Source organism: Cricetulus griseus, chromosome 3 (assembly GCF_003668045.3).
Source record: "Cricetulus griseus strain 17A/GY chromosome 3, alternate assembly CriGri-PICRH-1.0, whole genome shotgun sequence".
Taxonomy (NCBI): Eukaryota; Metazoa; Chordata; class Mammalia; order Rodentia; family Cricetidae; genus Cricetulus; species Cricetulus griseus.
The window spans coordinates 38349651-38364080 of NC_048596.1; the positions used below are offsets into that span (position 1 = coordinate 38349651).

The 14430-nt window shown below is 42.9% G+C and overlaps 1 protein-coding gene across 24 annotated transcripts in view; it reads right to left on the bottom strand.

Moving 5' to 3' along the window:
- Positions 1-14430, bottom strand: part of LOC100770216 (transient receptor potential cation channel subfamily M member 3) — an 809714-nt gene that overhangs the window by 41210 nt on the left and 754074 nt on the right. For 20 of the 24 annotated variants that reach the window (XM_035441905.1, XM_035441926.1, XM_035441928.1 and 17 more), the window contains one exon: positions 10368-10542. In XM_035441905.1, coding sequence (XP_035297796.1) covers positions 10368-10542 — 175 coding nt within the window. Of the gene's footprint in view, positions 1-10252; positions 10543-14430 lie in introns of those variants that run through there. The other 4 variants (XM_035441910.1, XM_035441912.1, XM_035441908.1 and 1 more) reach the window with 2 other exon arrangements.

Consider the following 14430-nt stretch of genomic DNA (forward strand, 5'->3'; position numbering starts at 1 on the left):
TGAGAATGTGTGTAGAAGGGAAAACAGAAAGGAAGATTCGGGGAGTGGATTCAAATGTCCCGGCTGAAGCAGGGACAGAAGAGAGAGAAATAGGAACCTGCACACATGTGCATGAGGATAAGAGGGAATGCCGGTCCACCTTTGCTTTGTGAGGTCCGGCTGTATCATCCTTGGAGTTCTGTTACAAGTAGCAGGGTTTCTGGGAGAGAAAGTTTTTAGAAACTGGGACTGTAGAGAAACATTCTAACTTTGCAGGACTGGAAGAATCACACTGACATTAAGCAGGAAGCTATATGAACTGGCAAGTTAGCCCCGCATCCTGCTCCCACCCATCCTAACCCATATTCCACAACCCCAGGCAGTGATCTCCTCCCAATTTTAAGAGTATAATTTCAAAATAGAAATAAGTGGAATTAGAAGGCAAATACCAGCTTCCTGGCAGCATCTGTATTTGTGGTCTGGAAGCAAGATCCACCCAGAAGTAGTATGGTTTCTTTCTACACACATGAACCGAGGTAACAACTGATACCCCCTTCTCTGCTGGGTCATTTTATCTGAAGCATTAGAATGACATATTCCTAGGGAGTAAGCACATCTAATGCCTTCGGAGAAAACTTGGGGAGTGAGGAAACTCCAGATTCCATTCTGGAGTTCAACTGACACCTGCAGGAAGGAAACCAATATACTTACATGGCTTGTTGGCTTAGTTAGGAGTATAATCAGTCTGCATGGCTGATCTGGCCTGCCTTCTGTTCTTATAAATAAAGTTTTATTGATACATAGTCATACACACTAGTTTATATCTAGGACCACTTCGGGGGTACAATGGCAACATTGCAAACTATGACAGAGACCATACTGCCCTGAAACAACATCTAGTCATTTCTGGAAAATTTTTGCTCACACCTGCCTGGCCTGGTTTACAAATTCCTTAAAGACAGGGCTATGCCTGAATATTTTCCTATTTCCTCACAGGCCTTGTGGGTACAAAGCAAGGATTTAAGAAGGCAGAATAAAAGATCCCAAGACTTGAGTGACTCTTTCCGCTTCAGGCACGACGTCTTGAAGAGACTCCTGGAAACATCATGCCTTCCTTTACAGCTACTGACCTCAACTATTGAAGAGGGTACAGTCATGTTTCTCTCAGACCCCATGTTACGGTTCTTCTTTTCTTTTTCTCACTCCTTCCCCAGCATCCCCGGCTTCTGGGATTTCAGGTCTGTGCCACCATACACAGCTCTATAATGCTGGAACTTGTGTGTGATTTGACCTTCCAAAGTACTGGAGGCTTGGTAATGATGTATGGTGGTGTTGAGATAGGGAAACCTTTGAGAGCTGGGGCCCACTTGCAGGTAATTAGGTTCTGGAGACATCCGCAAAAGGGATTAATGGCAGTCATGCAGAATGGGTTCACTCTCTCAAGAGTGGAGTTTTATAAAACAGGGGAAGCCTGGCTCTCCACTAGTCTCTTGTTTCTTGTGTTGCGATGTGATTTCTTTCTCACACGTTCCCACCATTATGACAACATCCATCATGAAGCCCTTACCAGAGCCCAGAAGATGCCAGTGTCAAGCTGCTCTGTTTGTGAAGCTGCAGAGCTGAGCAAAGAAGCCTTCCCTCCCTCTCTCTTCCCTTTTTCTTTTATGTCTCTTTCAGAGGGATTTTTATCAAACTTGTGAGTCTCCAGTTTTAACCTTCAAGTGCTGGGATAATAGGTGTGCATTAGCATGCCTAGATAAATCTCTTTTATTGTGAAGTCCCTAGCCTTGGGGATTTTGTTATACCAATACAAAGCTAAGAAGTGTGTAATGGGAGAGATGATTGTCACATTGTAAATGTGGGTGGTTGGATCGGCCATCTGCTGTGTACATAATCCAGGATGCTCATGGTTTCCTACCTTGCTGGAAAGGAGTCTCCAATGTGAATGATGTCGGGTTTTAGCTGAGGAGACTTAGAATCTGAGGGCCTATCTCAGTCTAGTTTCTTCCAGAAGCATCACTGAGGAAAGCATTAAAACGAGCGTGATTTATTTACTAAAGAAAATATGTACAGTGGGAGCAGAACAAGGGGGAGGGGATAAAAGCCCTCCCCGCCAAAAGTGCAGCTTCAGCTGAAGCCTGAGCCCACGCCTGATACCACTAGGATTTCCAGGGTATGGGTTGTACCTGTATTCTTCAGCTTAAAGGTAGGAGTTTGGGGGTTTCAACAAGAGTCAAAATAACTAAGCTTTTATATTCCCCGCATCTAAAGGGTAGAAACAAGGTGCAGGATTCCCTCGGACACCCAAACTCTCAGCTCACCTTAGGTTCTCTGGGTAATGAAGAGACTGCAAGGATCCTGAGGCATTTATCTGAATGTGGCAGGTGAACCCAGTATTAGAGACCACAGAAACAGTGGGGGGTTGTGTGCAAAACCTGGAAAAGGGGATGAGAGGGAATCTGGGCAGTGAACCAATGGTATCCACTACACTGCCTACTGGATGCCCATGTTTATTAATGTGCTATGAGGTTATACATCATTTCCGTTGTGTGTGTGTGTGCATATGTGCATGCATGTGTTTTGAGACAGGTTCTCACTGTGTAGCCTAGGCTGGCCTCAAATTCTAAGTCACCCTGCCTCCTGAGTGCAAGGATTACAGGCTTGCGCCACCATGCCTGGCTTATTCTTGCCATTTCTGTGATGTGCACACTCCATTTTATGGAAGAACCACCTTCCATTTCCTCACCTTATTGTTTTTCCTTCAAAAATAAAATGATTTATCTGGGATTATAAACATGTAGGCTTTTTGTTGTTGTCAGAGGATTTTGCTCTATTCGCAATACCTAGGAAATGGAAACAACCTACATGTCCTTCAACTGATGAACAGATAATGAAAATGGGGTCCATTTACACAATGGAACTTCATTCAGCTATACAGAAAAATGAAATCTTGAAATTTGCAGGTAAACAGATGGAGCTGGAAAATATTATTCTGAGTGAGGAAGCCCAGACCTTGAAAGACAAACGCTGCATGTTCTCTCTTATTAGTTTCTAGCTCTGAATCTTTAGATGTAATTGCATAAGCCAGGAAAATAAAGGGACCACGGAGGGTTCTGGGGAGAAGAGGAGCTTTAGAGATGGAGGGGGCTAGTAGGACACAGGTGCTATGAAGGGGGAGATGGGAAAAACCTGGTGGAGTTTAACTGGGAAATGAGGAGGGAAGACAATATAGACATGGAGGGAGGAGGGAAAATGAAAAAAAAATCAAAAGCCTGTCAGAATAGGTGTTTTTTGGGGGGGGCGGTCACATCTTTAGGGAAGCATAAATGTTACATATTCTCTGTCGAAGGACATTCCCTTTGTTTGTTCTTAGTCTAGTTCTTTCATACTTCAGAGGATACTTGGTCAAGCACTCTCAGATTTGGGGTCCCAGGTTATGTATGGTATGCCTAGAGATTCACCTGGGAAACCCAGGGACTCTTGGCATCTTCTCTTCTATCTCTCCAGTGTGAAGAGTTTAAATCCTACTCTGTCCCCACACTGTTGCTTTTCTCCACTCTCAGTTAGGGGCTGCTCTTCATGGGCTTAGCCCACTTATGCTTTCTTTGAAGATGATTAGCTATCACTGACTTTGATGTCCCAGGCACTAAGTCAACAGCTTGGGGTTAGATACAGACAGGCCTTGTATCCCTCCCCCCCTTATGGTGCATTTAACATCAGTTGGGGTTGCTCTATCTCTATGCAAGTGTCTCTACTAGTCAATGTGCAGTGGCTATCTCTCCTGGCCTGCAGCCCATTACAGCTAGGCAGAGTAAGGACAACTGGTGTTATTTTACAATGGCTAATTTTATCTCAAATCATCCTTAGTCAACTTGCTTGCTTCTGTTCTATGGACACATAGATAACCTCATTTTGTAGGTCTTTACTGCCAGTTTGATTTCCATCATTGCTGCTGATTTGGGAGTCTTTTCTTAACCCAGTGGACTCCTACTTTTTAAAGATAATGTTTTGTACTTGTTGAAGAGGACAAGATAAAACAAAACTTTCAAGGAAGTGTCCTGACTTGTCTCTATGGAAAGGGACAAATACTTATATTGCTTCTCCCTATCAATAAATTAGCGATTAGGTGACAAAATAGTTCTCATAGCCAGATGGGAACTCAATATTTCTTCTCATTACAAACTGTGGGGGTTTAGTATAGAGGATTAGGAGAAAGTCATGAGAATTTAAGATGGTTTGCACCCCCAGAAGCTCATTTTCTGCAGGGCTACCTAGGACTCACTTGGAGGGATCGTTATAGAATGGACAATAGAGGGGCTTTGGGGTCATGCCAGCCAGGGCAGATCCAAAGTGCTCTGTTAATGGTACTAGAGTAACCAGCCTTTGAAGGACTCAAGGTAGGAGAATTATCCATCTCAGGAGAGGCTAGCACCCTAGGACAGAAGTGAAAATTCCCAGCAAAAGGTTACCAATGGATCTTTAAACAACTGCCTAGTCAACCCTTTTCTCTTGGCATCCTTTGCCATTTTTGCAATTCTGTTCTTCATACCCTACTCCAGCCTCTCTCTACTTGTATTCTCTACATGTGCTAATCCATCATGGTGTTCGCAGGAAGAGACATTGCTCCTAAAGTCTGCATTTCTAGTTTAGCTCTTTTAAATGAATTAAGTAATATTTACATCTATGTGTCTGCTTGTCTGTATGTGTAGAACATGGAGGTGGAAGAGGGTATCAGATCCCCTGGAACTGGAGTTTGTGAGCTGCCTGATGTGGGTGCTGGGGCCTGGATTTGGGCCCTTTGCAAGAACAGCCAATGCTAATCATGGAGTCGTCTTCTCAGTCCCCCTTTTGAAATTTAATTTGCTTTGTAGTTCAGCTCATTCTATTCAGCTTCATGGCTTCCCTGGACTCTATAGGATTTATGAACTCAATCCAACCCCAATGGGACACCAGCTCCAGGTACATTAATCTTCCCAAGTTTCTCAATGATTTTTATACTTTAGACTAAGTCAGTGATCCCAGGGCAAGCTCCAGTTCCCCCATTTGGAATCCCTACCCACTTCTCCTATGCCCTCTGCACCATCTGATTTTGGCCCAGGTCTTATGCTGCCTATCTTCTCCATCGCTACTGCATCAGGGATGTTCTTTCATCTCTCAAATCCCGTCTCCCTCCCTCCCTCCCTCCCCATGGTCTCCCTCTCCATTTTCCTCTCCTTCTCCACCCAGACCCATCTGTCCTGCTTCCTGTCTCCTACCTCTCACTCTACAGTGAGCCACACTAAATCATCTTTTTGTGCCTGGAGCTTGCCACTCTGGGTCTCAGTTTGGAATGCTATTCTTTCTTCACACCCCCTATTCCCATCTGCCTAGCACACATCTGCTCATATTTCAGGGCTCTGCTTAGCCTTCTTCTTCTCTGCAAGGCCTCATCTATTACACCTATGCTCCTACTCCATGTGGAATGGACTGACTTCCTCTTTGAGCTTTGCCTCAATATATAGGCTGTCAATGGCAGCTTGCCCCTTCTGAACTGTAAGCTCCTTGAAGGCAATGTCTCTTTCATGTTTATCTCGAGGCTTTGCTTTTCAGCTCTTAGGCAGAAAAAAAATCCTTTGAATGAAGAATGGACTCGAAGTAGAGGCCAAGCTGTGAGTAAATTACAGTGGATATCATGTTAGTGGAATGCATACAGGCCACAGCAGTGACTCGATGCAGAGATAGTTCTGTTCTCTGGAAATCTCACAAGGCCAAGTTTGTAAACAAGTCATGTGGGCATTCTTTACTGTATGAGCTGACTTTTTCAGAGACAGCCCTGTAGTGGCCAGCTTCCTTATGAAGCCTAATGAAACCTAATAAAACAATTCCTCTTTCCCACAAAGCGGGCACTAGCCCAAGCTTTTCTTTCCCAGAGTCCATTTCCTGGTTGGCAAGGCAGCCCATGCTATAGCCGTTAGGTATCAGTGTGCTCTGCAGCCATCAGAGGTCAGTCTAAATACTGAACAGAAGCTAAGAGCCGAGCTCTGAGAACTGGAGGGAATGACTGAGATGCACACCACTCGCCATCTTCCTTCTCCACGAGTTCCAGGCTCCACGTTGCAAGTGTATTTCAGACACCCGAGCTGTCCTACTTCCACATCCAAATAGACCAACAATTAATTGGAGACCGAAAAGTAATTCAGGACAGTACTTGAGCTTTCCATACACACACTAGACCCTTGATTGAATCAAAGCCACAAAGACAACCTGGATGCCAAAGATCAAGGATTGTTTTAATAGCAAAATGTTGTATTCGATCAATCAATCAAAACAACAAAACAAAACAAAACTCTTCTGCTTAGATTACCCTATTAATTTCAGATGATAAAGCCCCAGGCAGCAAGAAAAAAATGACCCATCTACTAAGAAGATTGGCTATTTAATTCAGAGTGGAAATGGCTAGGTAATATTAAGCTGTCATGGTAGAAAGCAAGTCCTGGACATTCTGCTTTCACAGTACTATCTAAACTTGTAAAAATACCCAGAGAGGCAGAAAGGAGGCCTAAATTTAGACCCGTATTTAATGCATTCAAGAGCATGATTCATTTCTCTCCTGCCTCAGAGCAGCCTGGGGGATGTGAATATACAGCAGGATGCCCTCCCTGTAAGAAAGAAGCAGCCCCATCCAGTGAGAGCCTAGAGCACCCTGTCTCCTCTGCTAAGCAAGGTGAACTTCCAAGCACCTCACCCACCAAACCAGATCTCTGAGCTCAGGAAAAGCCCTTCAGGTTTAATTTCACTCCAGCCTTGGTGTGGATACTGCCAGGAATGTACTTATTCTGTTGTTCTTCTGCTCTTTAAGTGTGTTTTCCACCCAAGCACCTGTGGGGTCCTGGCTAACCCTCAGAGGCAATGCAGTAGGGTCACCCCAGCGAGACCCCCCCCAAAAGAATGTTGAAGTTGGTATTGCTGTATCTAATGTAATGGAATGAATTAATTATTCTGTGGCATTGGGTATTGAAACCAGAGCATCCTATGGGCAAGGCAAATGCTCTGCCATTGAGCTACAGCCACTGGCCAATATTGGTGTATTTAACAACCTAGACTTCAAGTCACTGTAGTGGCCCTTAGCCAGGCTTAGCAAAGTAATATATGCAACATGAGTACTTAATGTCAATTACCGATTATCTGAACAATAATAACAACAACAACAAACAAGTAAAATAAAACCAAATACCAACTGACCAACTAACTAGTCAGCAACAGCAACACGAAGCAGAACAGCATGAGGCCCAACCTTCAGGGTGAAAATGCCCGTGGTCCCTTCTTCGTTTTCATTATCTTCTACTTCTAATCACATTCTTGCACTCCTCTGCTTCCAAGCCAGAAGCCAAACTCTATCCTCTCAGATAATTTAGACTGAGGCTGGTCTATTATGGCTTACAAGACAAATGTACTTGTTATTTTGTGATTTTTAAAAATGTGTTTCCATTTTTTTTCTCTTAAGATTTTAAGCACATTTGGAAAGTAACCTTACAGGTCTCATCCTATAGTCTTTGGATTTTTAGGTAATCTGTCTAAAATAACAGGAACACAGATAATATACATATATATATATATATATATAAAAGCTACAGTTAGGTAACACTGCCTCCCAGAAGTGAGGGCATTATAGCTGTCCTCCATTCTGAGTTAACACTTTCTGGGGGCCCCATTGCATATTCACATCAATCAGTCCCAGTTAAGAAAGAGGTAATTTCCCCCAACATGAAATGGGTCCAACAACGGAGAAGTCAAAAGAACCAGAGTTAGATATGGAGTCAGCACGTGCATCACGTTAGGATGAGTCTTCTGGGGTGTGTGTGAATGAGCAGCAATGGGGAAGGAGCACAACCACAGCATGGGCTTGGTAGACTGTGGGAGAGCAGCGGGTCCAGGTGGATATGAGATCCAATCAGCCTGAATACATGCTTTACACACCAACCTCGACACGGCACAGAGAGAAGGCCACACACTGCAGGGCAGCATCAATGATTTGTACCTTTCTCAAACAGCTTGGTACTAGTTCTCCTGGGCGGTTCTGAAGATGCAGGTGGGGGGCAGGCTTCCCGTCTCCACTGGGCCCACCTTGTGCCATAGCATAGGCATTTGAGTCAGTAATAGGACAGTGACGTCCTGTGACCTTGGCAGAGTGTTATTTGAGATTTGGGGACAGTCATCTAAATCCATTTGAGAAAGGACAGATACTCTTTAGCACTCTAGACAGAAAACTGGCTGATTTAGCTTAGAACAGAGTTCGCCATCGCAGCCAACTTCAGAAGATCACAGAGGGAGAGGGCAGGGTCTCAAGAAGGTTGTATCTGTCTAAGGCTAGGTCAGTTATATTTTGGGATTTAGGGGGGTCAAGATTTATCCTCACACACATAGAGCGCCACAGATCCAATTCACAGAGCAGGGGAATTTGTCTATTTTCATACTCCAGTCACACAAAACAGCTCTATTCTGTCTTTGGGGGTGGTGGGGAGATTTCAAGTTCTAAACTATAATCAGCCCTTCTTTTTAAACAGCAATACTAAGTCCTTGTATTCAGCAGATGGTGGTATTTGTTGCACTAGGCTCGGTTCATAGTACAACATCAATAAATGGCCACTTGTAGAGGGACACACAGAATCCCATTTGTAAAACACATCCATGCCGCCCTTTCTTTCTCTCTCCCTTTCTCCCTCCCTTTCTCCCACCCACGCTACATTGCTTCATCCTTCAAATGCCCATGTGGGTTTCATCTCATTCTGGGAGAAAAAGGGACAACCTGAAAAGACAAAATAATGTAACAGAGTGGAAAAGCAATTTCCCGGCGGTGGGGGGGGGGGGCGGACTAGCATGCTTAGTCTCTGAGGAGACAAATCAATAACAAACTTTTAAGTGTTGTTTTGCCTGTAGGGACCGTTTGAAAGGATGCTCTCTACAGGAAATTCCTGTCCCTGGGAAACTGCCTTCTGAAGGCTGCGCATTGTTAGCCAAAGATATTATAACTGGAGGATGGAGCTAAAATTCTTCCTCCGTGAGTTGGCTAAGTCTTATGGAACAAATATTTGTTCCAATTAGGTGTTCCAAAAAGTCTTGCTTGCCTCAGAGCCTCAGATAACGTGTTTTGAGAAGGGAAGTGTATTTGTTCAAAATCTATCATGGAGGGGAAAATGACGTGTGGCTGTGTTCTGTTGCCAGGATACACACGCTCTTCACAGGCCTGAGGACTTCCAAGCGCAAATGTGTTATGTCCTTGTGTTCACAGGCCCCATCCTACCTGGGATGAGGAGGGAGAGTGGGGTGCTGACTAGACTCTACTCCCACTCTTATTAAGCTATGTGGTATTTGACCCTAATCCTCGTTCACAGTCCAGGGCTCAGATGGCTGGCCTGTCAGCAAAAAAAAAAAAAGTCTAAAAAATGTTAATTCAACAGTGTTGGAGGGTTGTTATTTTCAGAGCTAAAGTCCTCAGGGAAAATGAGAAAGAGCTGCTCGTGGGATTCAACTCCACAGTGAAACATGCTTCTACCCTGATGCTCTCTTCCCCAAGTCATTTCCTGATGCCTGGTGTGCCCTGACATTTGGTCCACATAAAATCCTGGAACAGATTTCATGACTACACTATCCTCCAATTTCACACAAAGGGAGTTGTTTATTGTCAAGACTCGGTATCTAGTAGGCTGAAGGCACTGGGGCTGCTGGCTCTTGGTCTACACTAAAGCACTTTATGATATAGATACCCTCCACCCTGACATTTACAGCAAACAACTCGGTCTATGACCTACAGGCATTTTCCATACTTCTTGGTAATGAATTCTGGCTTCATCTGTGTCTCAATAGCACTTAACAATGAGAAAGGCTGTTGGGGAATAGTTTCTAGCATGAGGAAAATACCATACAGATGTTTGCCCTTAATCTTGAATTCTAATGATGAAATTGAGAATTGTTTATTTGTTCTAAAGTCAAGCCCAAGGAATTTATTTTCTAAAGTCTAGCAAGCTGAGGCCTAGGGTAGGAGTGGGTAGTTTTGACATAATATATTCCTAGTAATGAAATATGAAAAACCTGGCCTTAGGAGTTTGAGTTGTACACAAACTTATAGCATTTAAAATGGTTCATTTTTTTTGTGTGTGTGTCGGCTTTGGTCTACTAGATTTCTGTTTGCATTATAGGAAGGACATAACTGAAGAAACAGTTGATGGCTACTTTGCTAAAATAGTATATTCACTCACAGTGATTGTTTGTTTCCACCAAGATAGCAAACTAGGAATCGGTCCTCTATCTTGAGCCATTTATTGAGGACAAACAAATGGACTTGGAAAAGACGTGACTCAATCAAAGTTAAATACCTGACTTTGGTGTATGAGAATCATAAACTTGCTTACGGTCTATCTGGTCTGCAAACACTTCCCCATAAATCATCCAGTATGGCATGTAGAAGATATTCTTGGCCAGTTTCCAAGATGGCTCCTCATTGGGAAAGAGGATGGCTTGCCTGGCGACCCCAAAGCTCATCAGCACCACCAGCATAATGATGACAAAGTACATCATATCTATCATCTGGAAGGGCAGAGAAGGAGAAATAAAAGAAAAAACCATGTGATTGAGGGTGCCTGTGAATGCCGACATTGAAGGAATCCCCGACTAAGAGGACAAGTGGACTACTGAAGCTGATGTCTACCTGCTAAACACTGACAGCTGCTAAAAGCTTTTTTTTTTTTTTTTTTTTTTTTTTTAAACAAGTGCATGAGTGGTGGAGCTCCTCTTTTTTATGTATGTCTATGAAATATATTTACAGCTAGGCACAGAAGTGCTAGTCCTCAGAATTTGGGTTCTCCACATGGTTCCAACACAATTAAAAAAAACAAACAAACAAAAAAACTGTTATTAGAAAAGGCAAGTCGCTTGTTTGGGTTTCTTTCTTTCTTTCTTAGGAAAGTTAGAATTGGGATAGTTGGACTATTTTAAGAACAAGTGCAGAACAGTATATTCCTACTCTAAGTTCTAAGGGGCTAACATGACTTGGAAAGTTCAAGAAAATATGGACTTACAAATAGACCAAGGGCAGGGCAAAGGGGAGCCTATCACATTGCTCAATTCTTTGCCAGTCTCTCACAGAATCATCCAATTTCTATATTTCTCCTGTAGGGTATCTTATTATGGAGGGGATTTTCACGGGTCTTAAAGCCATGTGGCTTCATGAACCAGACCAGTGCTCTGTTGTTGACATGATGGGTTTCCTCCTTGGTGAGTTTCTAATCTCCTCCTGGTGGAAGCCTGACACCTTTCCTTTCCCCACTTTCCCTTTCCCGACAACTTTCCTTTCCCCATTTTCCATTTCCCATCCCTTCTTTGTTACAGTGCTATGTGACCAGACATCAATTGCTTTCTTTTCAACATTGAAAACTGATAAGGGTACAGTAAGTGGTGATCCTGACTGGCTCCAAACCCACGGCTTCTTTCTTTAACAGCCAGTTCCAACGCCATCTGCCTAGAAAGATAGGTGTGCTGTCCAAGCTAGGCTAGTTGTGGGACTTCACCCCATGTCAGCCATGGTGAGGCAGGCACTTGACACAAGGTATGATCACCAGATCCTCAGAATCTTTTTTTTTTTTTTTTTTGAGATAGGGTCTCTATGTGATCTCAAAGTATTTTGGAACCCACTATGTGGGTGAGGACGGCCTGGAACTTTGTGATTCTCCTGCTTCAGCCTCTTGTGTGCTGAGATTACAGCCCGCTCTACCATTTCTTTAAAGCAGAAGTAGAGAGAGAAGTTCCCTTTCATTCTTTGTAATGTTCATTCTTTGTGACCATGTAGCATGCTGGAGGTTAACCTTCCCCACCAGTGAATAAGCAGAGTATATAAGAGAAAGAGAGCTGGTTCTGGCAGCGATTGAACTCCTGTCTCAGTAGTCTTTATGGCCAGTTCCACCTTGTTCTCTCTAAGTCAGTATCTCTCTCCCACCTTTGAGTTTCGGAAATTGGTTTTCACTCCGTGTGTTATACTGTCTGACACCAAAGACTTCCTCCTCTAGGATATTATAGTGTAAAAGGGGAGCCCACCCACAGAGAATGATAAATGCTAGTTATCAGTGATAAAGAAGGTCCTAGACTGTTTTATTTATTATTGTTACTGTTGTGCTGGGGATCGGACCAAGAGCCTAGTGTAAGCACACACTCTACTATGGACCTATTTTCTCCTCAGCTTAAAAGAGAACATTCCATGGTACTGGTTCCAGTACTGTAAACGTTATGATCTTCTGGGTTCTTTAGGACACAGGGGCCTCAGTATATTTTAGATCAATTCATCAATTTTCAAGACAACTTCAAAATACATCTGCTAAAAAATTAAGACCTTGAAGCAGGTTGGAATTTCTCCAAAATTCCTCCTTTCCATGTCTTCCCAGGTACAAGCCAGCTGTTATTCCTTCTCCCAGTTGGTGGGTGCAGGTCTCTAAGTAGGTGAGATGGCTGTGTTGAAACATGTTCCTAGGAAACCCAAGTCTATGTTCCATCTTCTCTCTCCTTTTTATTTTGTAAAATTCTTTGATCATTTATTGACAGAAATTTGTATCAATGAAGGAGCCCAGATGGGTCTTCATGTTATATTTGTCTACACAGATTAAAAGATGGGGGGAAGGGGCGGGAGGGGGGGGAGGAACTAGGTATATACATGAGAGTAAGAGCTAGTCTGCCAGTAAGTACAGAAACTGCACCAATTTCATTTCTCAGCCTTTTATTTTAAAGGTTGCTCCTAATATCTATTCACAGGGTCAAAACAGTAAAAGAAAAAACAAATTCTTCCCATATGCCGAGCTTTCCCTGTTTCAAAGTCTTTACTATCTTAAAAATATCAGGATCTGAGCCCCATTAATAAAAAGGGAATGGGACTTCTTTTGTTTTCAAAGTTAAATTATCCAGTGAGTTCAATGTTAAGATCCTGCCCAGTCTTACGAACACCTCTCAGTATGTTCAACAGAGAACATCCACAGTGGTGACGAGCCACATGCTGCTAGGTGCCAGACAACCTGGGTTTTGATCCCAACAGCTAGCAAAAATAGCTACATGGAAAAAAAAAAATTCCACCAAAAAATCCTTCCCCTGACCATTAAAAAAGACAAAGAAAGTTCACTAAGTGGCCTGGAGCCAGTTGCTTAATCTTGTTTTTAAATGTTGTAAGTGGGATAATAATAACAATCACGAGATTACCTTTGACTAAATGGGATGGCTATGCGGTAAGTTCTCATAAATGCTAATGTGTTGTTATTGGAAGGTCAGGATCTGGAGTCAGGAGTTTGAACCTTGTCCCTGTCTCTTTCGGAGTCTGTTTATTTAATTAATGAAGGAGGGTTCTAAACTCTATTCCATGGGGTTTAATAATGAGGACTGAGCTGTGTCTCCCAGGGTGCCTAGCACAGAAACACATAACTCCTAACATGGTTTCTTTCTATTCCTTGTTACACAAGTGAGTTACTCCAAGGTTTACAGAATTTCCTTGAAAAATGAAATATGAAAGAACAGAGTCAGGATTTCAAGTGAACCTGGACCTGCACTGCATATCAACGGGACTCACAGTGGGGATGGATGAAGGAGGTCTGTGCCTTCAAACATTGATTTGATGGGCTGTTTTTTTATTGCCAGCACAGAAACCCAATTCAGAACGAGCACCTGGCCATCCTGTGTTTGGTCTCTAGATGTCTACCTGGGTGTGGAGTACTAAAGAGGGGGCCTCTAAAAGTTGAGGGCTTTGTATGTAACACATCTGGGGAGATCTTCAGCTTCCAGCTTGCAGTCCATCTGGCTCACTGATAAACTCTAAAGACTTTTATCTACCTTCTGGATCGATGACTCAATTATTGAACTAATTATCTTAAAAGCATTCTGTGAGAACTCAAAGTCCCCAAATTTCCTACTTATTTCTGACTGATAAATGAAGTCATTCATAAGTTAAAAAGGAGAGAAAAGGCATCACATCCCTCCTGCTCGTTTCTTAGTAAGGTTTCATTCTAGTTGAAACTGGGGTAATCGTGCCATTATTAAAATGATAGGCATGGAAATTAAGATAATCTCACTGTATTAATGTAACTTTAGATATTTCAAATATTTAAATGCCACTTAGACTTTTAAAAATAGTTGACTTGGTTTGGGTCTTTGAATATTCTATCTGTTAAAATAAGGTAATCATAAAAAATAACTATCTGATTAAATAGTCCCTTGATGTAGTGGTTCTTGACAGAGGGTAGTTTTGTGCTTCAGGGACATTTGGTAATATTTGGAGATATTTTTGTCCTAGCTCTCTCTCTGCTCTTCTCTCTCTCTCTCTCTCTCTCTCTCTCTCTCTCTCTCTCTGTGTGTGTGTGTGTGTGTGTGTGTGTGTATGTGTGTGTGTGTGTGTGTGTGTGTGTGTGTGAAAGCTGCTAAACATCCTGTAATATACAGGATGGAGAC